This window comes from Neopelma chrysocephalum, unplaced genomic scaffold, assembly GCF_003984885.1.
Source record: "Neopelma chrysocephalum unplaced genomic scaffold, ASM398488v2 Primary Assembly neopelma1_24, whole genome shotgun sequence".
NCBI lineage: Eukaryota > Metazoa > Chordata > Aves > Passeriformes > Pipridae > Neopelma > Neopelma chrysocephalum.
The window spans coordinates 50,292,810-50,316,621 of record NW_020897693.1 but is presented as its reverse complement, the minus strand read 5'-3'; the positions used below and the strand labels follow the sequence as shown (position 1 = coordinate 50,316,621).

General features: G+C 41.9%; 1 protein-coding gene across 3 annotated transcripts in view; it reads left to right on the top strand.

Moving 5' to 3' along the window:
* The window catches only part of BRF1 (BRF1, RNA polymerase III transcription initiation factor subunit), a 175,741-nt gene that overhangs the window by 92,762 nt on the left and 59,167 nt on the right, over positions 1–23,812 (top strand). For all 3 annotated transcript variants that reach the window (XM_027674141.1, XM_027674142.1, XM_027674143.1), the window contains 4 exons: positions 8,060–8,186; positions 9,654–9,693; positions 9,783–9,875; positions 10,545–10,823. In XM_027674141.1, coding sequence (XP_027529942.1) covers positions 8,060–8,186; positions 9,654–9,693; positions 9,783–9,875; positions 10,545–10,823 — 539 coding nt within the window. The remainder of the gene's footprint in view (positions 1–8,059; positions 8,187–9,653; positions 9,694–9,782; positions 9,876–10,544; positions 10,824–23,812) is intronic.

The window sequence follows — 23,812 nt, the reverse complement described above, 5'->3', positions numbered from 1 at the left end:
ATGGCTTTGCCCTGACAGCTCTGGAAGTGAAACCAAGCAGGAGGCCAGAGAACACTGACATTTCCAGCCTGCAGGTTCTGCTGGGGGCTGTAATTTAGTTCCCAGTTACCTATATGGCTCAGACCATCGGAAGCTGGGTTTGCTTTCAGTGCTGATGGACTTCCATGGCAGAAATCTGCAAGGGAAGGGGTGGCCCCACATGATATGCCTTTTCCTCCTGCCTTGTGGAGGCAGCTCAGGAGCCTGGGGGGGACAGGGCTGCGTGGGTCAGTGGCTTGGCTGAGGATGCTCTTTAGAGCACCCTGATTGGGTTTCTGTTTTGGGAAGACCCTCAGCAAGGGGTGGCAACTCTTCCCTCAGAAGGGCTTTCTGGTCCTGGGCAGTGCAGCCGGTGGGGCTGGATTAGTTCACCCTGTTCATCGTCATCAGCTGGAGAGCACCAAGCCCAGGTGCCTGTAGGCTGCCTCCTCTTTCACTGCTGTGTGCTGGAGGAGTAGCTCTTAGGAGGAGGTTCACAAAAATGTGACGTGTCTTCAGGTCATAAAAATTAATGGCCTGATCATAAGGGGAATGTGTTCTGGAAGGAAAAAAGCGACAAAGCATGACTTATGGATGCTGTCACTCATCTTCCAATCAAGAGCTCTTAATTTAACCATCTGTTTGGTTAGAAAACAGTGCATGTTTATTTTTAATATGTGTGGATTTTTCGTAGGATTGGTGCAAAAACTTTGTAGTCACTTTACAGGGCCTTCTAGCTTTATGTGTTGAAGCACACAATTAAAATGTAAAGCTTGTTGCTGTTGTTGAAAGCCAACTTATTAAATATTAATAAATGCACTGATAATTCTATCTCATTTCCAGTCTAATTGAAATTATATTAACTTATATATCACTTTATATATTCAAAGTACTGTACAAATATTAACTAATTAGTCAAATTGTTATTTTCTCTGTAATCATCTGTGGAGGTAGGAGAAATTAACTTTTAATAAACCCAACCCTTTTATTTAGTTCAATCCTCGCATTTGTGCCTATGTTCAATGCACCTGTCTTCGCTGCTGCCTTTTTAACCTTTAAATACTCTGCCCCTTCATCTTTTCATTCACCCATTGCATGCTTTCTCTGTGTTCTGAATTCTCTTATCTGTAGTGAGAATAATTCTTGTGATAGTTGTCCATTGTGCATTATCTAATACTGTGCGGCCCTTGCGCCTGTTTGAAGATCTTAGGCACTTCTTCAATAGAAATAATAAAAAAAAAAATCTTATCTTTGTTAACATTTGCATTCTGCTTCTTTGACTTACTCACTTTATCTTTAAATTGAACTGCTTTTTGCATAAAAAATACTACTTCTCAGTTCCATAAAGTACTGTCTGCTAAAAAACCTATTTGTGATTAACTTCAGAAGAAGTAAAGCTTCATTTAGTAGAAATTGGAATGAAAGGCCAGAATGGGTTTAAAGGGCTCGTTTTTGAGGTGAATGTTTTTTTCTCACAACAAAATAGCATTTTTGGGGAAGGAAGACAAGACTTGTTACAAAGGAACTCCATATACCAGTTGCAGAAGCTGCAAGGACTTACATAAATGGGGTCCTTTGCTCATATCCTGGGGACCCAGCTACAGCTCTTTCAATGACTGCGTTGGTAATTTTGTGGTGAAATTGAAGATTCATACATAGAGATAAATGTGTTGCCTGCAGCTTTTCTTTTTATTTTTTTTTTCCATTTCTGTTATATGTAGCTGATGTAAACCTCGTGTCCGAGCACCCAGTCTCAAGCCAGGCAGATGTCTGTGAGAGCAGGCAAAGCTAGGAGGATGTGAGTCTGGGGTCAGGATGGGAAGAGAAGGTAACAGGGAGATGGGTGGCTGTGAGGTTGTGTTTCTGAAAATTCCAAAGTCCTATGAAGGGACTGAAGGGAAAGGTGTGAAGAAGTCGGTGTTGGGCTGTGATTCATGTACAGCCAAGCTAAAGTACTGTGAAAGGTATCTGGTGAATCAGTGAGAGCTGGTTACCCAAGGTGTTCAAGCATGGAAGGGCAGAGGGTGCTCAGTATGTCACAGCTGTGTAAGGGCTCTTGGTTGAAGTCTAATGTGGAGAGAAGCATTTAGAAAACCAGGAAAGTTATTTCATGTAAAGGAGCTTTTGGTGGTGTCTGCTCTGATCTCCTTTGCTGGCTGCTGCTGTGTAAAGCTAAACTCAGGAATATCTTATGTCTCCAGTTACATCATTTCAAGTGGCTTACAGATGATTTCTAGAAACCTTTCTAGTATGGTGAGTAAAACACAACTCGATCCATGTGGGCTGGTATTGCATACCTTTGTAGGTTGGATTGTCTGGTTTAATGAAAAAAGGTTTTATTTCTGAGGAATCCAATTTCACAGGTAATGTTCCTTTTTATAAAACCAGCTTCTATACAGTTAGTAAGTTAATACTTTAATTAGATTCCTAATATGTTTTAGTACATCATCTTTAAAAATGTAATTTCAAAATTATTGGTGACTCTTACTTTTGAAACAGTCATTAACTTATTAGCACTAACTCAGGCTTAGATCTTGTAAACAGTTTTCTCTGTGTTTGACTTTCCTCATCTGAGCTGCTGTTAAGAAATTTTTCTTTTCCAGGAGATCATAGAGTGCTTTTTGACAGACTACTGCAGAGGAACCACGCTAATGAAACAAAATATTAAGGAATGCTAAAGCGTTTTGTTTCCTTAGCATAGTGTAAACACTTGAATCGGGGAAAAAACAAAAAGTTCCAGGTGTTTTAGACTGACAGAGTTCTGGGATGGTCAGGGAAGTCTGATGGTAGGATTATCCAGATGCTGACAGTGGGCACAAGTGTTAACACAAGTTAATCACGTGTGTAAGCATTTGTAGAATTGGGGCTTTAAAAGTTAGGATAATGAATTTGTGACAGTTTTAGATCTCTGTTTTGGTGTAAGCAAGTAACAGAAACTAATTCTAAAGGGTGCTTTTATTTAGTATGATAAATCTTTAGACGTACCCGTTCTTTAATACCTAGAGAAGGATCAGAGAGTTACCACCAAATGAGCATCATAAATTATCAGTCACCTCTTAATTGGCAGTAAATGACTGTGTGTGTGTGCTCTCAGCCCATTGTAAAGAGAGGTGGTGTGTATTAATGTTGGAAGTTGTTTAAATGTGACAATATTTCTCTTAACGTTTGGATTAGGCTGGGAACACAGACTAATTTAGCACAGCTCAGGTGATAAGTTTTAAGTTGTAAAACCACAGCAACTGGATCACCTCTGATTTTGTCCTTATCTTTAGAAATGAGATACTCATTCCTGCAGGCTTAAAACTATCTTTTATATTGCTGCAAGTACATGTAAAATTGTATATATGTATAGTTATTATATATTAGGAGATTACTCTTCTGTTTATTTACTTACTGGTGGCTCCTGGAAAACTTTTTGTTCTGTCATGTAGGAAGCATTTAATAACTATTTCTGATAGGTGTTCTATATTAAGTATAATTTTTAGGGTATGTGTTTACATACTTCCATAAATAGTTTGTGTGTAAACATTATATGGCTTGGAAAAAATTGGGGAGAGAAGGGTGATGCAATAGACTGTTACATTTGTAATATAAAAATAGTGATGGTTTGCCACATCAGTGTGAATTCTGAGCTTCTCTCCTATGAGTGCACAGGTTTGGGATGACAGGCAGCACTCGTGAGTGTTAAGTTAAAACAGTGGGGATACGCTGCAATATTTTCTTACTTCACTAAGACACAAAAGGAAATCCTTTACTTTTCCAGAGTTTGGAATTGAGTTATCAAATCAACTGATCTATTACTAGAATATTTGTAATTGATATGACAGTTAAGATTATGTAGATATCATGTAAGTTATTACTTATGGTTTTAATTATATTGTTAATTTGGGAAAACTCAGGGGAATATAATTACCACCACCAGCTTATCTTGCAATAAAGTTTTTTCATGTATTTCTGCTGACAGTGTGGCAATATTCAGCTTAGTATTTTTCTATCCCATTAATAAAATACTTTAAGTACTTTAAAAAGACCTCTCACAACAGGTAACTTAGAGGCTGACTGCTCCGGCTAAACCTCACATTATGTCTTTAAAAAAACAATTGTCTCTGAAGTTGTAATTTGTTTGCCCCTCTGTATGAAGACCCAGCACAAGATACCTCTGCTCGTGCTGCCTGCTTTCTCGAGCTCGATGCTGATTGTGTGTATGTAGGAGGACACCGTGGCTTTTCCTAAATGGCCTCTGTGTAGAGGTCCCTCTTGGACTTTGAACTTGGGCTCCTGAAGCATTCGTGAGTTGGACTCCAAAAGTCTTTGTTCTTCTGTGTGCTTGGTCGCACCCCACTGCTGCAGAATTTCAGTTAAACATTAAAACTGAACGCTGAGCTGCACACAGAGTCTGTTTTTCCATTGCTGTAGACTGAATTCAGAAGTCTCCACTGGATGGTATCCCTGAAACAAAACAAAGCGAAAAAAAACATTGCTTGTAACTTCAAAATGATTGACCCATTTTCCCTTATTGGGAGTTAAATTAAGTGTGAACAGAATTGGTTTACTGGTTTGTACACAAAAGTGCTTTATCAGAAGCTGAGGTGTGGTTTTGTCTGTAAATGGATGAAACAACAACTGTGGAAACTTTCCTTTGTAAAAAAGGGTTGGGGTTAGAGGCAGATGACACCAGGCTCTGGAAAAACTTTTCTCCCAAAGGAATTTGTTTGAAAGAGTTTGCTGTGAGAAACTGTAAGAGGACAGTTTATGCTGGAAGTTAAATCTTAGCCTGAGCTGTAGTGGCTGCCTCTGCTTTGACTATAAATAGAAAATACTTGTCTGCCAAATTTCAGTTTTTACAGCCCTTTTGAATTTGTGCCAAGGAAATAATATCTTAATTTGTATATCTGTTTATTTTCCTCCGTCTGTGCATAACTTGAAGTGGCAACTCTTATTAGGTTTTTTTAGGTTAACAAAAGTGAAAATGAACTTGGATAGTATTTTTATGTGGGACTTAAAAAATAGCCCGTAGCTATTTTTTTGTTTTCATGAGGGCACTCCCTCGCCCCCGACGTTATTGTGTTTATGATTAAGGTTGCGTCAGTTTTTCTTAACTGCTAAATTCACGTTGTCTTGTTTCATGCAGTGCAGACTCCTGCGACATCAGTTTGTTGCCTTGGTGGGATGTGTCCAAACAGTGGGTGAAATTAAAGAAATGTTTAAAAATATGTAGACAGGATATCAGCCAATGTAAAATGTTGAGGCAGGCAAGTGGTTGGCAAGTGCAGGTATTTATTTATATCAAGTTAAAAGAGAAAATGTTGAGTGTGCAGCTCGCTCTCCCACAGAGATGATGCTCAAGTTGGGATCCTGGCCGTCAGGGGTGGTTCTTCATTTTGGAAGGAAGGCTGGAGCCTTATGGATAAGACCAGAGAGAAGTGAAGAAATAATGGGCTCCTCTAAATTTGGGCTTGCCACTGGCCTGTACCTACACTGTTGTGCTGACAGCCCTCTCCACTGGGTGGTCAGCTCTTCCCCGTTGGTCTTGGATCAGGACTGAGGAAAAGGAGGGCACGGGCATTGGACAGGATGCTGGAGGCCAGGTCAGATGGTCTCACTGTGCTGTGCTGTAGGTTTGAGCTCCTTGGTAGCAAAGATGACATAGCTCTGCCTTGTCCTAGCACAGATGCACTGAAGGTCTTGGGAGAGACCTGTCCTGCTGTTCTGGCTCAGGGTGGAAGCTGGTGCTCAAGCCGGAGCTTGTGCCAGCTGCCTCAGCAGAGGGCTGACATCTGATGGGTGCAGGGTACGTGACGTGAGTCATGACACCGTGGACAGGAGAGGGACAGACAGAGCCTGAGGTGTCCCAAGCAGACATGCACAGGGTTAAGTGCTGACACCCGCCATGGTCATCTCATCCCCAGCCTGGCTTTATGAGCAACTCGTTTTGCTCCGGGTGTTTCCTTGTCTGCTTGGCATGTGCAGAGGTGGTGCTTTGTTGGGGCTCTGGCTCTTGCAGCTCACCTCAGACTCAGAGCAAGTGTGGGATAAACAAACTGTGTGTCTTTGCCAAAGTGCATGTTGGCTTTTAACAGTGGGAGGAGAATAATATTTTAACGAGGCGAGGCTGGTTGGGAGGAAAAGTCTTGCTGAAGCGGGACTACCTGTGAGTGCATGATTCATTCGTGGAGAGATGGATGACTGTTCTTTAATGATGGTGACTGGGAAGATCCATGTTCTTCAAATGATACATGGGTTTGGCATTAAGTGAATCCTGAATTAAAATAATAATAATAACAGTGCCCTAGCCTGGTTTTCCCTCTAGCCTGATAGATGAGGCTCCCTTCTGAAAGGTGGGTAATGCATGCTGGAAGCCCGTTAACGCTGAGAAAGATTTCTAGTCTTTTAATTAAAAGCTGGGTGCTGCTGCTGCCAACAGCATCCTCCTTTCCTTTCCAATTTGATCTGAAAGAGAGGAGGAGGGGGCTGGTCCCTGGTACTCTGAGGGAAGGTTTTGGGCTGTCAGTCACTCTCAAGTACATGGCTAATTTGGGGCTTTGTGGAGATGCCTGAACTCCAAAAGCAAGTCTAGTTTTCAGAGGCTTTCTTCTCCTCAGCAGCACTAATCTGGCTGGGCTCAGCGTGCTGCTTGCTATTGGAGTTACATAGAGGTGCCTGGCTCTCTCTGAGCATTTCATGGCATGAGATGCCGCCTGTGGCCTCTCCTCCAGGAGTGGAATACCTCCAGGCAAAGTGTGCTGAAGTGGCAGCATGCCTATGCCCCCCTGTATGGGCTGTCTTGTCTTGTTCCTCAGTTTATAAAAGAAGATATACAGATACTGTTGAGCATGTAGGGGGAGAGTGTGGCCCTGTGCTCTTGACTTTGACACTGGCATTGGTTAGAAACTGAATTTCTGTCTTAGAGAAAATTCATTTTCAGAGGAACTTTCATTGCAACCAGAGGTAGAGGAGAAAACAACAATTGCCTTTAGAGGGAGAGAAATGCCAAAAGGTCCCATACTGGGAGCACTGAATCACCATTTTTAGTTTCCTAGCTTTGCAGATGGAAGCTGTTGTCAGCTTTGCTTCCTCTGGAAGATGGGAATATTCCAACGAAGCAGCTGCAGACCCATCATTGCCGTTTTCCCATGGAAAATGTTGATATTATTAAAAGGGCACTTTCTGTCAGAGAAGCATTCTGCCAGACATTTCCTGACCTGGCTTTGAATTTAACCTTTTGTCTCACTTTCTCCCATCTGTGAAATGGATGTGCTCGTTCTCCTGTATAAAATTCTCCACCTGTATAAAATGCTGGAATTTGTGGATGAAATTAGGACCATGCGGTCTTATTTAAGATCAAATTCCTTTGAAAGATTCAGCTACTTTCATGGCAATTCCCCATGGAGCTAGTCCTGTTTCTCACTTAGGTAGGAACTTTTAAATGCAAACCTTAAACAAATACAAAGTTTATTATTGTCAAATTATGTGCATTCATCTATTCCATCTGTGTGACGTGCAGATGATTCCTTTATTTTACCACTGCTTCTGTGTGTCCTGGGAAGTTTATTTCTTGTCCCTCTTCCAGTCTACCGAAGAGATTTTACTTCAACATTTGATTTGCATAAATTAATCAGACTAACATATCAGGAATATTTTTGAGCCTACTCCTAAGCTATGATGGCAGATATTTTATTTTGGGTGTCTGTCGTCTTGTTGCTGTTGATAACAAAAGCAACAAGAGGGGAGGAATGAGCCGCGTTTCTCGTCTTAGTTTTGTCTACACTTAATTGACCGTAGGGGCTGCAGTGTTTCTGTTCATCAAAAAAAAATGTGTGTTACATACTCTAATAAATCAAAAGCTAATTTAGGATATGAAAAGATACTTTCTTTGCAGCAGATGAAACAATTAGTAGCACTTCAGTTTTAATGTAGTCTGTATTTGAACCAGAGTTGCTAAGGACGACATGTTTATTCTGTAACTTGGCAGTTTGTGAATTTTGTTACTTTTGTAGGAGTTCTTAGAGATGTTTTGGTCATGTGCTGTATGCTTTGGTAGGTTGACAGAGTTTGAAGATACACCAACCAGTCAACTAACCATAGATGAGTTTATGAAGATTGACTTGGAAGAAGAATGTGATCCTCCTTCATTTACAGCTGGTCAAAAAAAATTGAAGATACAGCAGGTGAATTCTGAATCGGATGCTCTCTGTATTTTTATCCTCTATACTCCTTCTGTGCATTCCTTTCTGAATCAATTAATATAAAATCCTAACTGACCAGCCTTTGGTAAGGTTAGTTACATTTATTTTGAGGTTTCTAAGAGAAGGATGAGCATTAGTGCATATGATACCCATTAACTAAAGAAATATACGTAATTTTTTCACCTATATGATTTTTGTTCACTCCTCCAGAGAGACTTGCTCTTTCAGGTGTGTTGCTACAAGTGTAGCTTTAAACATCCCCCGATGAGGGAGTGAAGTATGTCTGCTGCCTTCGCTAAGGAAGTGCAGAGTCACTGCTCTGGTTAGGATTGGGATGGCCGGGTGGCCGAGGACAGGAGCACCAGCTGAGCTGCCGTGTTCCACAGGCCACCAGTGCTTGTGTTCAGCCCACCACCACTGTACTGGAGATGAGGGCTCAGCACACTCTGCCCATCCACCCCCCATTTACAGTCACACTAAGCACTGTTACCCCCTTTATCCTTTTTTCCCTGTCGCACATGTTTCCCTTCTTGGGCTTTGACCTTTTACTGAAGAACCCAATCTTTTTGTCCTTACAAAACTGTGACAAGTGAGCTTGTGGTGTGGAGGTCTTGAGTAGCTGTTGTAACATCTGCACTTCTGTTTTGTGTGCTGCCTGCTCTCTCCCAGCCTGGTCAGCAAGGAGCAGAGTAAAGGTGAAAGGTTTGTAATAGGATCAGAAACCGTGCACTGTTTTTAAGGTGATAGCAGTGGCCAGGAGAAGTGCCATTGCATAGAACTTCTTTTAAATAGATATGAAAACAATAACCCAATTACTTTAATGAGACTGCTGAGGGGTTTGTGTGCTACAACACCTGCTTCCACAGAGATTAGTTCTCGTGTGGTTTAATTTCTTTACAAAGCATGAACTAAAGCTGGCACCAGAGGAGAAGATTTTACTGCTGTCATAGTAATTTCTTACATTATTGGTTTGTTAGGGTTTTTGTTTGTTCTAAATATGCTATCATTTAAAGGTCTGTAGGCGCGTCAGTGACGTTCTGAAGAGCCTGCCAGGTGCTGTAGGTCAGAGCTTCACTCTGCCATCACCTGCGTGCTCTGTCTGGTGTGGGCACTCCAGTCGGTGCTGTCCTTTTGCATCTCACATCTACAGCCACAGTGACACGGTCAGATTGCTGAAGAATGAGGCCTTTTATTTACAACTTGCCAGAGTGAAGGGTCTTTTTGAAGTATATAGATGGGGGAGATAACATTTGAAATCGGTCAGTATTTTGAAACTTGTCTGTCTTACCTGTCTGACACTACAAAGTAATTTCAGTTGTGAATCAAAACCTACTGAGTGCTTTTAAAATACCCTGCCATTCTCTGTCTCTATATACAGTTCACAAACAGTTGAAAATTGTGCATCTTTTTTTAGTAATTTCACGTTTATTTTGTTTGTTTTCATTTCAGCTTGAGAAGGCATTATCAAAAAAGCTGGAGGATTTTGAAGGTATAAGTTGTGTTTATTGTAACATATCACTCATTTCTTCAAAATTATATCAGTGATTGCTGAGTTTTATTTTTATTTTAACACCACAGGAGAAATATCGAGCTACCAAGATGAAATAGAGATTGAATTAGAAAACAGTAGACCGAAAGCAAAAGGTGTCTTTGCAAATTTCACTAAAGATGGTAAGTCTGTAAAGTCTTATGACTACTTAAATAGTATCGGGTTCAGATCAGGCAGTCTGAACTTTATTGTGATAAATGTGATCATATATATGCTTGTGCAGTACAAGATCTCTTTTGCATTGGGGTTCTCTCTGCCAAATACTTGGTTCATAGTTCAGTCTTCAAAACAACTACATTGTGACAGTTCATTAATGATTTCAGTTGTTTTTCTTTCCTGGTGCGGTATAAGCTTGGCACTGCCACCTGAGAATGTTTCTTTTCATCACTGAAGGTGCAGTGGACCAGTATCTAGACCCTTCTGTTGCCAAATTCTCCAGTTGACTTCCCATGTGGAAAGGATTTGTGCAGGTTGAACTGGCTATTTTTGATTTGTAATTATACCTGGAAATAGCTGACTTCTCTCACAAAGCCCTTTTGCCTAATTTGATAAGGCAATGCTTTTATTTTAAATGTTGATTGTAGTCACAAAAATGCATTTTAATAGTCAAGGTAATGAATTTGAAGAGCATCTGGGAACTCCATGCATTCATATGTTGAACTAAAATATTGTGTATTTTGTCTACAGATTTCCTCTAAAGATTTTTATTCTTTAAGTGAGCACTTCTCTATTTATTTAGTTTCTGTAGCAGATGGTATGCAATGATCTGTTGGGGTTTTTTTCCTCTACAGATTCTATAGAAGATAATGCCTCTAGCATACTTGGAGAAGAGGAGGCAGAAGATGAGGAACTGGAAGCAGCTGCTAATCACTTAAACAAGGACTTTTATGATGAACTTCATGAGAAGGATAGAGTTAAAAAAAATGAAGAAGGGGAATGCAGAAATGGAAATGAAACTCTTGTAAGACCACCTGCACTGGAATCCTTGCTCGGCCCACTCCCCACTGCCGCTAGTCTTGGCATAACAGAGTCCATAAAAGAGTGCATATCCACTAAGGACCAAGAGCCTGGTGAGTAGGAGTTCAGCTCAGAGCAGAAAGTAGACACAAGCAGCCACTTGTGGGTTTGTTGTGTAATTTCCATGTATCTCGTTGGTTACTGTGGCAGCAATTCCGTGAATCAATGTAACATTGGGGTACAACAGCTGTGAGGCTGGATGGGACCAGTGGTCTTGGTTGTTGATGTGGGTTGATGTGGTTGTTGACATCTGCTTCTCTGGAAGCTGCAGGAAAATCTGGAGTGCCTCATTATTTTCTGAAGCCTGAGAATGTGTATCTCTTGGTTAAGTCGATTTGCAGTCATATGATAGCTGATGGGCATATTTCGAGCCATGAAGTCTCAATTAGGAAATTGGAGGAAGCGGATCCCTGTAAATATGACTGGAAATTAAAACCCAAGTACGAGAATTTTAGATCAAGGCAGACTTTCTCAGGAGACATTTTACTGTAGTCAAACATGATGCAGTCTGTTTCTGATTGAGAATCTTTGCAAATGGCAAACATTTAAAATGTTTGTAAGAGGAAGTAACTGCTTGTATGCTTTTTTTTTGATATGGGCTTTGGTGTGTGTTGTGCTGGTTTTGCTCCATTTTTCTTAAAACCTCCAGATTTGTCTGTATCCTACAGCTCTGTATAGCACAGGACTGATCAACCAAAGAAGCCAGTTTTGCCACAGCCATTAAAGCAGCCAGTACTGCAAACAGCCAGTCATCCAGGCAGGTTTGTTTGCTTTTTCGCATGTGTTCTTGTACTTTATGGAGATGGCACTTTTTTATAATTCCTTTTGCATCCTAATGACTCTGAAAACAGAGCATATATAAAGGGCATTTTACTCATTTCTTTATCAGAGTTAATTTTTCCATCATAAGACACACCCATCCAAATCTGTTTTGTTAGCTTACCTGGGGGTCGATGCAACAGAACATTTTGTTATCCAAACTGTTCTGATGCTGATTTCTGCTCAACAGCACCAACTTGTAATAAGGTAATCCCTGCCTGAACACATCCAGATTCTTATTATGTTAGTGTTCACTCTCCAGAAATGTAGAAGGATGATTGCACGTTTGTATTTTGTACAAAGAAAATCATATACAAACAGTTGAGTGGTTTTGGTTTTGTTTTAATTACGATTAAGAAAACGGATGGCTCGTGGCTCATCTTTCTCCGGGAAATCAGCGGTTCGTGTCGAAGAGAGGTCAGTCATGGCTAGAAGCTGTTGTTGTCTGGCTACCCACTGACCTGTAAAAAGGAGTTCCCCATGATGGACATTTCTCAGCTGGCATTGCTATTGACCATTTTAATGGACAGGCTGAGGACTGAGTTTAAAGATCAAACTAAGCTGGCATAGCCAGGTAGGTTCCTTTAAGTCAGGCTTCAGGCAGGTGGGCAGGAGAGTGCAGGGCTGCTCGTGCTATGGCTTGTCTGTATTTGCTGTTTGTTTTCTTGCAAAAGTGGAGGATGTGCCAAATGAACTGAATTTCGAAACCAAGCAGGTTTCAGTATGTTCACTCTCTTTCAATGTATCTGAGAAAGCACTGCGGGTGTTTGAACAAGTACTTGTTTTCTTAACATGTTCTGAAGTTCATATGCAAAATTACTGTTTTGCTTTCATTTTGATTGTAGATCCTGCCCCAAACTTTGTTGGATTTTGGGTGGTTTTTCTTGGTTTGGGGGAAGGGTGTTTGGGGTTTTATTTGTGGGTTTCTTTGTGGTTTGCTTTTGGTTGCCTTTTTTTTCCCCAATGACTCCGTTATTTATTTTAACAATTTAAGAGTATCGTGTTAAGTCCAATTCACTTTGGTTATGCCTGTGCTGCAGGATAGTTGTGATGGGTGCAGTTCTCAGTCTCCAAGCCCTTGCCATGCAGTGCCTGTGTGGTGTGGGTGCATCCTAGTGGTGTCTGCATCATCCCCCTGAGGACCTGGTTTCCTTCGGGAAGTTGTCTGTATTTAGGAGCAGCAATGGAGCTTTGATGTCTTTCAGGTGACTGGGAACTAGGTCTAGCAGAGAGGATGGGAAGCACATCTGGCTTGTAGTTGGCATGTTGTTATGGTGAATAAAGAAAACCTCTTGTTAAGATGCCTCTCATTGGTTACCTGTGCATTGTTGCTCTGAACCTGGATGAAAACCAGCATAGATGATTCTGGCACCTCAGGCAGTGATGTCTTGAGTTCTGCCTCATAGTTCTGGGAAATCTGGGAAGGGTTTGTACCTGGAGGTAGCATGTTCTTCTATCAGACCAACTGGTATAGTTGTAAAAATCAGACAGCTTGCAGGTTGGTGGGCTCTTCTTTAAACATGAAAAAGAAATGGCAGTTTTCAAAACTAAATACAGAATGAAAGCAGTTGCTCAGAATTTAATTTGAGATGGCACAGTTACAGATCATCTTGAAACAAAAGTAGTTGGTACCTATGGAGGGAGGAGGAAAAGCTCACAAAATTTCCTGCATTTATCCTGTGTATTTGAATTTGCAATTTTTATTGTGAATTTCAGCTGGCCACAGCTTTTCTGTGGTAGTTCATATTCCAAGATCTACGTCCACTGGAAAACGGAGAATGTTGTTGCTACACTGAACCCTTTCGGTGATGTTCTGGTCCTTCTCCACAGCTAAGTCATAAACCAGGAACCTTTCCCTTCCCTCAGCCCTCTTCTGAGTCATCTTCCTCTGCGTGGTTCAGATTGGGCAGGAGACTTTACCAGGATGATTTTGTATCTCCTGCTGGACTCCACATGTCGTTGGATGGGTGTATTATGTCCAGTCGGTTCAGTGTTTGGAAATGGCCTACCTGGTGCTCCATGCTGAGGAGGCCCAGCAAACCCTCGTGGTGATGCAGGTGGCTCTTAAATAGGAGCTCAGCAAACAGGTGCAGTATGTGCCATGTTTGGCCTCCTTAAATGCAGGTTGTCTCTTCTCCTCTCTGTAATGATCTCTCTTCCTCAAGAAAAACTCTGCTGTAGGTACCTCCTACAAAGTCTTTTCATTTGGCTTTGGCATGTGGTAATTCAGTTTATAATTGGCTGCATCAGCTGCTTTGGGAAATCTTCCACCTTTGTGCTATGGTGGCTGCAGCAACAGCAGAAGGTTTCTCACAAACTGCTTTTGCAGATAAGACTTGGTGCAGAGCCCAAGTATTAAGAAAAAATAAGTGTATTTTTACTCCACTTACAGTTGATATTTGGGCAGTGTGAGCTTGTCTATATGAATGTTTTATGGAAAGCACAGTATTTTAGCAAATTTGCATTACAAAGACAGCGTGTAAGGTACGGGGTTAATGAGTCTGAGGCAGTAAAGTGCTTAGAATAAACACTACATCTGGCTGTTTTTCCCTACAAAGTGTATTAATTTGCAGAAACTTTAAGCTGAAAACTGTTTGAGTTTTTGCAAACTGCTTCTTTCTTCTTCTTCGTGATAAATGTGCTTTATGGTGAGATCTCAGTTTCAGAGATGGAGATCAGATACATCATTTGGTCCATTTTCCTGGCCGTGCAACATCCCAGCATCTTCACCACTTTTTAATTCTGCAGTTCCCCAAAACAGTGCACCATTTCTTTTAGAAGATTGTCACAGTCAAATATCATGAAGTTTGTTCCCTAGAAATAACGTTCTTTGGTGTAAGATTTCCCTCTGCAATTTATTTTTATGTCCCTTTTATACCGCTTCAAATACTTTATCCTCTTTCTTTGTGTTTCTGTCATTCTGATGTTTGCTGACTGTCACCCTGTCCTACCCACATTGGGCTGGACACTGCCCGTTCGTCTCTTCTTGCCACGTGAAGGAAAAGTGAGGAAGATCTGGTAATAACAGAGATAAAGGCAAAATACAGTGTGCATACAGACTGACTTTATATAACTTCCCCTTCGCAATCTAGTGCTTGAGGCCTGATTTATGTTTTGTTTTGAATCAAATTTCACGTGTAGTTGTTTAAGGCAGTAATTTCAAGTGCTGTATGTGAAGTGGGTGGCAACATGCTCCTGCACGTCCTCATGAAAGTAAGCGGCTTTTGCAGCGAGAAATCGCCGTGCATGTACCATCTTGTGCTTGGTTAAGCACCCAGTGAGCTGCATTTGCTGCTAATTTCACAAAGAATACATGAGAAAGGTTCACAATTAACAGTTTGCTCATTTATTGCTCCTTGTATTTACGCCTCCATTACTGCTGCAAGCATGATCTGGCAGGGGCTGAGGTTGAAAGATATTGCCATTGATTTCTGTGGGTGTTAAAGGCCCCATGCAGGCCGTGTTCATTGATCGGGCAGTCGTCATCCCTGTGTACAGGGGCTGTTCAGCTTCTTACTCAAGGAGGATTTGAAAAGTGGCTAAAGGTGATCTGATATGAGGTGGGGACGGACTCGTCCTTCCAGGTCTTACTCGTCTTCTGGATTTCATCCCCTGCAGCTGCCAGGTCCCACTTCATACCCTGTCCTGGCCTTGGGGCTTCTCCAGTCCTTCCACGAGCAGATTCAGCTCCCTCACCCAGCAAGGGAAAATGGATGTGTGTGTGACCCCCTTTCTTTGTTTTGGCAGCAACAGATGACCAGTGCCAGCAGCACTGCAGACAGGGAAGTTTGCAGAAATGTGACATTCTGCAGAGTCTGAGGTGCTGTGGAAGGATGCTCAGGGGCCTGCAGGCTAAAGGTGGCTGGAGAATGGCTGTTGAGGGAAACATGTGCCAAGGAGAGTTGTTCACCTTGTCTGGGATCCCAGCATAGATTGGGGCATGGCAAGCAGCGGGGTCACTGCTGTCACCATTACTGCTCCATCAATGGTTGGGTGTTGAACCCCTCTTTGTACTGATTTCTTCTTCCAGCGTCCTCCTTTGTTCCTCAAATTGTTTCTGAATATATCACTGCCATCTTCCAATATTTGAAGGGTGGCTACAGAGAGGATGGAAACTCCATTTTTAGAAGGGGTCACATGGAGAAGACAAGGGGTAATGGGTACGGGTTACTCCCAGAGAGATTTGTATTGGAGAGAAGAAGAAATTTTTTCACAGTGAGATCATCCATTTGATTAATCTCCCCAAGGAAGTGATGGATTCCCCAACTTTGGAGACTTTTAAGATTTGGCTGGATAGGGTGCTGGGCCATCTTGTCTAGACCATGAAAGGTTGGACCAGATGATCCTTACAGTCCCTTCCAAGCTGGTATTCTTTGATTCTGTGATATAATCAGTAGAGAGAACACTATAAAGCTCTATTACATCATAATTGCTGCATACATGAGAAACAAAGCTCCTCAGTTTAGCACTAATTGTGTTACATATTCAAAAGACACCTGGTGATCAGCACAAGAGTGCATGTCCCCATCCTGATCACTCTTCTTCTGGCCTCTGGCCTCAACGCCACAGTTGCTTCGGTGGTTTTAAGCCCCACCTCTGGAAATGAGCCGTGTGAGGGACCTGCTCGGTGCCACCTTCCTTGTGCGATGCCTTCCGAGCACTTGGAGGGTTTGATCTTTGTCTCTGTGTGCCGTTTGCTGACTGGAAAATATCTTCCGTGGCAGGACTAGCCCTGCCCAGACTTTGAGATCTAAACAATAAAAACCTTGGTACAAGCTAATCTTCCTCCTCTGGCCTCCATATGCCTGTGTTTGGCAGCCTTGACGGGCTGTATCCCTGATTGAGCCTTCATTACGCCGTTAATGAGATGTGAAGAGCTTGTTGCAGCCAGAGCGGTAATATGAGACCACCAGCTGCTTTGAGTGCAGTTTTTTGATACCTGAAGTCTTGGGTATGAATTACAGATGACAGGATTTTCTTACTTGACTATGTATGTCACTCACACACAAGTACTGTGTGTGCATGTCTTCCTCTAAAATCTGAGTGCAGGTTTTTTCATACAGGATCTTTGCATTTCATTAAAGGATAGGAATGCTATAAATTCGTTCCATATTCATGCCGTAACTAGGAAGGTTAAGGGATGAAAACTAATCATCGAGTTTGGCTGAAAGATTTCCAAACAAATCTAGAGAGGGGTTTTGGAGAGAAACCTGCAGTTTGTTAGAGCCATCAGGGAGATAAATTTGAGTGAAAGCATAAGCTGAATCATGTGAGTACCTTTTTATAGCATTTATGGACATTTTAGGAACTTTCCAAAGGACTGGGTTATCGATATGGACACTCCTTATAGAAAAATTTGTGTGGTTTTTGTCAGAAGTGTTGGTCGAAAAGAACTGCCCCAGAGTAATGGGTGCTGGGGTTGGGAAAAGGGGCTGGAAAGTGGGGTTCAAGTTCCTGAGCCAAGTGAAGAACATCCATCTTTTAAACCTTACTTGTCCATGTCATCTGTGATTGAATGCCCTTAGCCCATGGCTGTCCTGTTATCCCAGCTGTTTTAGGGGAGAAAGTCTCCTTCTCCTTCTTCTTATTTTTTTGCTTCTTAAAATTCTGTTCTAGAATAGGAAACGTTTTAAAAACTTGAAAGCTTTTCCAAGGTTGGAGGTTTTTTTGCCTGCGTCATTCTGGCTGCAGCGGGCAACGTGTCTTTTCTGTCTTGAATTTCTCCGATAAAAGCGATGGTGGAAAATGAGCTTTATTTTCAGTTTGAGTAGTATAAAAGCCTTATATTGCTCTTTGATGAGTCTAACCAGCCGCTTAAGGCCTCATCCTCCCTTGCTTGAGGACAAAAAAAGGCAAAAAGGTGCTTTTTGCACTCACTGCTTCAACTGGCTGCTGCCTGCAGGCTCTTTGGAGAAGGAGGTGGCAGCAGGGCTGTGTCTCCAGCTTGGAGACCTGTGGCTGGGGGAAGAGGTTGAACGTGTGGAACAGGGGCTCTGATGTGTCCTTCTGTGTGTTGATAATTGACATGTATGTGCTTGCGACATCAATCCTGCTTTTTAGTGGAGCAAGGAGAAGCAGTCAGCCACAGCAGGGTTTTATGCATTGTTTTCCATCGTGTTGAGGGGAAGTCCAGGTCTGCTGTCATCTGCTCCAGCACAGCTGCTCCCCTGGGCAAACAGGGAGAAGAGGAGAAGCTCACCTGGGGATTTAGAAATGGTCCTTTTCCCATACCTAAATAGTGGAATTGCAAAAACAGTTGTTCCACAAATACTAAGGGAGAGTTGTGTTTTGTGGTTGACTTAGATGCCTCAGCATTTGTAGGTGCCAAACTAAGGTTTTCCTTCTGTTGGGGCTTCTTTTCAAGATTTTCTCCTCTCTGCACTCCCTAGCAGCTGAAAAGCTGCTGGTTCTCTGCGTGGGAGGTACTTTCAGGGGCATTTATAATTGCTCCTGCTTTTCTGCAGGTCGATCCTTAAGGAATCTATGGAAACATAACCATCTAAGGGATCACTGTCCTGCTCTTTAACCTTGGTGGAAATAGAATCATAGAATAGTTTGGGTTGGGAGGAACCTTTAAAGGCTGTCTGGTTCAACCACCCTGCAATGAGCAGGGCCATCAACTAGATCAGAGCCCCCAACCCTAACCTTGAATGTTTCCAGAGATGGAACATCCACCTCTCTGGGCAACCTGTGCCAATGTTTTGCCACGCTCAGCCTCGTAGACTGTGGATTAAAACAAGATTCAGGGACGTAATGTTTGGGGGGATGACAAAGACACCTACAGGCACTTAGGAAACCTGGCTAAAAAACCTCTCTGCTGGTATGAGAATTATATGATCCTTTTCTGCACCTGCCAGAACTGGAGCCCATTAACACTCATGGTTATTTGGTTAGGTGGCCAGTTTGCAGGAGAAGCGGACATTCCTGCCCTACCCTTCTGCCAAAAAGGAAGAAAAACCACCAAAAAAAACTCAAGTGAAAACTAGAATTGTTCTTTAGAGAACTGTGGAAAGTGAAATGCGTGGAGGCTACAGAGAGGATGTTAAATTTGCACAGAAAGCTGACTGCTGAGGAGGATGTTATCTGAGCAATTCATCACAGTATCTGAAATGTCAGGAGTGGAGGCCTGGGTTCAGTTCAGGGAATCTCCACGGTCTCAGCTGTTATTGAGAATAAAGACTTATTAACCCAGGTCAAGGAGCCACCAAACATGCCCTTGGAAGAAGGAAATACAGCACGGAGAGATTTGCAAGGCTTAGCTACTTTGGGTTTAACACGATGGGTACTAAATCCATGTGCGGGTACTGTGGTGGATCCCTACCACTTGGGTTTGTCTGAAAAAGCTTAAATAATCCTCCATTTAGTTCTTCATTTTCTTGTGATACAGGTTCAGCTGGTAAAGGCAGTACCTGGAAACAGAAAATCCACCGAAGTAAACCCTTTAAATGGAGTGCTGTTTCTGCAAGGTTTTAATGTCTTTGTGCAGCAGTTGTGTTGTTTTGCTTTTGTTCGGTAGCTTTGAATTTAGTTTGAAAAACTAATTCCTATATCCTCTTAAGGATTAACTTCATCACACCCCTACACACTTCATCTGTTTTTGTTTGTTGGTCTTAAAGCTGTGGGACTGTCACAGCAGGCAAGATGCACGGGCTGGACTGCGACTTGTGTAGATGACCCTTGTAATTAGGGATTTCAGCTGTGGCACTACGGGCTGGTGATGAAAACAGTCGTGAGTTTAGCCTTGTATAATTGTAGTTTGACATTTTTGGTTTGCTAAATGCTTTCATAACTAAAAGGGATGTATTATCCAATAGAGGAAGGATATTAATGTTGACACTGTTGGCAATTAAAAACAATTTTGGAAACTGAGTTTTACTACTCCCGATTGCTTTTGAAATAATTTGTTTTTCAGTGTTACTTTAGGATTGGTTCATTTATTAGGTCTTTTTTCTTGTGTGACAATGAGATAATTGCTATTTATTTTTTATCTTGCAAGCAATTATAATTAAAGCAGCCAAATATAGAGTCTGCTTTGACCTGGAATCGGAGTGACCTGTCAACATGAGGCTACTGTAGTCTTCAGCTTTTCAATTTAATTTTATTTCATAGGCACTCACCAGAATGCATTCAGTAGGGCTGAAAAAATTGTGGTTAGAGTTTTCAGTGTTCATTAATTACAGTGGTGCAGAGCTGTAGAAACAAACAGATAAGAACAACTTTGGGTTGGCTATTAATAGCAAAAATTGTGATCTTTTATCTGGGGCTGGGTGGGCTGTGTTGGGCCAGTGTCCGAAGCGGCCAGAGGAGGAGATGCTGGCAGGCTGCCAAGGGAGGGGTAACTGCAAATTAGGGGAAAATTGCAAAGAGTTGACTCGAGGGAGTTTCTGCAGCCAAGTTTTGCTTAAAGGAAGCAGAAAGCATTATATTTTTAAAGTTAGCCGTTAAAGGTAAGGCTCAACTTTCATATTGAAACGTATGTGTACACCTAAGATTATAGAACTTGTTTTCTGTGATGAAAGACCTGGACATCTACAACTGTGTTGTAGGAATAATAAGGGAACGAATGTGAAATGAGATTGAGTAAATAATGCTGTTAAGTAGTACCTGGAAAAAAATTCAGAGCAAGGAACAAGGCTCTTGAGGCACGTATAAATGCAGAAGCCAGAAGTAAACAGCTGTGCAGTGGGTGGAAGGATACCAGTTTTCAGCAAATGCACTACTTAAATGCCATGTTTGATTTAGTTATGGTGGGGAAGCCACTGTGTGCTCACAGATGGGAAGGAACTAAACAGTGCTCTGTGACCAAATCCTGAACACTAACATAGGATCAAGGCAAATGACTTTGGTCACTGGACAGTGATTTTGGAAGTTATGCTTAATGGCCCTTATTAATTTCCTCGTAAAGGTGAAAAATGCAAATCTACAGTACCATTGAAGTCATGTATTGAAATGCCCCTATCAACATGAAATGGTGTCACCAGTGGAGGTATTTTATTCTGGCAATATTTTTCATTAAATTAAACATACTTCAGTGAGAACTTGCTTTTCCATGAAGTCCCTCTTTGCACTTCCAAGCCGGAGTTTTTTGCACTTAATGGGAGCACTGCATTTGTGTCTCACGGCTCTGTAGCTGCTGCAGGACTAAGGCGAAGCTCCTGGGCCGTGTTCTTTCCCAAGAGCAAAGATAAAACCCGGGTTTATACTGCACTGTTTGGGTTTGGCTTCCACTTTTAGGGTGGAGCAGGTGTGTCAGGATGTCATGTTGTGGGTGCTGTTGGTTGAGGTTAAGAAGTGTCTTGCCTTCTTGGCTCATCCCCCTCCTATCTGCTGGCATCGGCCTCCCTCACCTGAGTCTGTCAAAAGTGTCACAGGCTTGTGCAGGCTTTTTTAATAATGGCTTTTTTAATAATTTTGATGGATGTGTGTTAGGGAATGATGCCTTGGCAGGTGCAGTGGCAGCTGAGAGGGAGGTGGTACCTCCTGCAAATGGAAGGGGCACAGGGCTGAGTCAGGGGTGCAGAGACCATCTCCCCTGTTCAGCTAGGGTTGGAGCAGCACTTCAGAGCACATCTTTGCAGCAGCAAAGAACGTGTATTTTGGAGGCTGAGCATGTAATTCGTGCTTGTGCTGATGTACCAGTGCTGGAAAGCTTTTACAATCCATCGGTGACCTGGGATGGGCAGTTTCAGATATGCTGTTGCCCAAGGTCACTTTATAGTGCAGGGTCTTTGTAGAGAGTAAGTTTGATGCTTGGAAGTTCAGCTGCAGAAACACAACACTTAGAAATCTGGGTGCAATGAAGAAGTTTGGTTTAACAAGGTGGGGAGGGAGTTCAAAAAGGTACTCTGAATTCTCTCCTGAAAAAGCCTCCTTTTAAATTTAAAGTTTATTGCTTTGTCTCGACTTTCAGAAAGCCTGCATGAAACTTCCTTGCCTTTGAAAGCTTGATAGAAACTCTCAAAGTACTTTGACTGAAACAGAAAATTTAATAGTGAGGCATTTTGAACACAGAGCGATGTTTGTGGGCAAGTAATTTAAACAGGTAGTAATATGAAACAGTGTTGCACTTGAAAGGCTACAACTGGTGTACACACAAATGGGCAGGAATATCACTGGGAGCAATAAAATCTAGGGATGCTTCATACTGCTTTCATTGCAAACGATTTTTATGGTATGGCCTGTGAAGCAATTGAAATGCAGAGAGCTGGCACATCACTAGATTGATAATTCCTCCTGCTATTTACAGCTTATTCTCAGTACAGATGTCCCCAATTCTTTCTATCACATTAAAGTTTCTTGTCTGTTTCTATTCCATGCCTGCCTCAAACGTAGCATTTTTCAAAATTGTCCCTCCAATTTATTTTTTTCTCCTCTTTAAAAGTTTATATCAGATGAAACCTAACTGCTAGTTTTTATCCCAGGGTTTACACTTAAATTTTTAACAAGCTCGTTTTTAAGATCAGTCTTCTTTGAGATAGCACTTGGCTGATCCATCAATAATTATGTAGCAATAAAGCAACTGTGTAAAAATGGCACCTTTGTGCCGAACAGATTGGTTTGCAGAGCCACTGATAAAGATGAATGTTTATTACAATTTACTACTCTTGGTTCTGCAGATGCAATATAGCTATTTTCTTTTTGGCTTATGTGTCTCAAAAAGTAATTTCCAATTGTGGAATGTTTATGGTAATAAGGATGTATGGCTTGGGAGAGCCCAGACTGACTTTCAAATACCAGCGTGAGTTTGCAATGCTGGTAATTTAGAAAAAAATAAAGAACATTTCTTTGAGTTTTTTTTTGTTGTTTTATTTCTTATTTTATTTCTTAGCTTAACAAAATTTTTAAGCAATCACTGGGATAGAACACACAGGGAACCCTACAGTGTCATTTAGTTACTCTTCTGAATTAATTGCTATTATATTAATTGTTGATTCTTCAAAATTTGGCAAGCTTCCTCATTCTCCTTGCTGCATCCAAAGAGTTCTGCTGTTAATTTTACTACAATATGAAGAAAAATATAATGTCTAAAATTAACACGACAGCCGGATATTGTTGTTCTTGTTTCCTTTCTTTTCTTTCCTTTTTTTTTTTTTTTGAAAGTGCCAGCACAATTAAGGCTGTGATTTAGAGGACTTGCAGTGTTCAGATCTGTCCTCTTCTTTCAGTCAAAATGCAGAATAACGTAGTCTGTAAGTTTTTATGGCCGGTAGATGCGCAGTCAGTTCGGTCAGCCAAGCTGGTTGGTTGCAGTGTCACCGCAGTGATGAAATCATCTCTTGGTAGCAGCTGAGAAACACCTTGAGAATTAAACTTTTGTGGATGCAGATGTTGGGATCCCTGCCTCCGCAGCATCCGGCACAGCCCCTGGGTGCTCCTTCACTGGATTTCCCCAGGCTGGTGCCGGGGCACAGATGTCTTGGCACGGCCACGCTGGCTGCCTGTCAGTGGTGTCTGAGCTATAAGGTGCTTTCCTCGACTTGCAAACCTCTTCTGGACAAAGGCCAGAATTCCACGTGAGAAGTAGTGACTTGGCCTTATCTTGGGTGTATTGTGCCCAGTTTGGAGGGAGAGGTGCAGTTGGTCCTGCTCTCTGAAGGCCCTGGAGTGGCAGAGCTCCAGCTTCATCCCCTCGGTCCCTGCAGGCGATGGCAGAGCTGAGGTGTCCATGTGCCTGGTTCTCCTCGGCAGGAATGAGGAGCTCTTCCACAGACCAGTTTGCTGCCTCAGCCCTCAAGTCTTTGAGGCAATTTGTAGCTTCGTCAGCAAACACTTTCAACCCACATCATTCATTTCAGTTGGCATTCACTGACAGTAATGTTCCTTTGCTTGGCTTCGTTTTAGCATTTAATGATTTTTATGTTGGTTTTGATGGCGTGAAGGGAATTGCATGGGAGTGTTTTGTCTGGACTTTAGTATTCTCTGCTTTATCTTGCTAGTAAGATTCAAAATCTTACTCCTTCAGGAGACAGGGCCTCTGTGCACCTTGCAGGCTCTTCCCTCATCAGTCCCTTCTGTCAGCCCATTATCCTGGGCTTATTTCACTTCACAGATAATGATGCTAAAATCTGCTGTTGAAAGTGTTCACCTAGTTAAAACTAGCATAAAGAGCAAACATCTCTTCTTATCTAAAGAAGTAAAAGAAAAGAAATAAAATATAAGTAAACATCTATTCTATAAAAAAGGACAGTAGGTCTGAATTTTAAATCATGACCTGGTGGGCTGC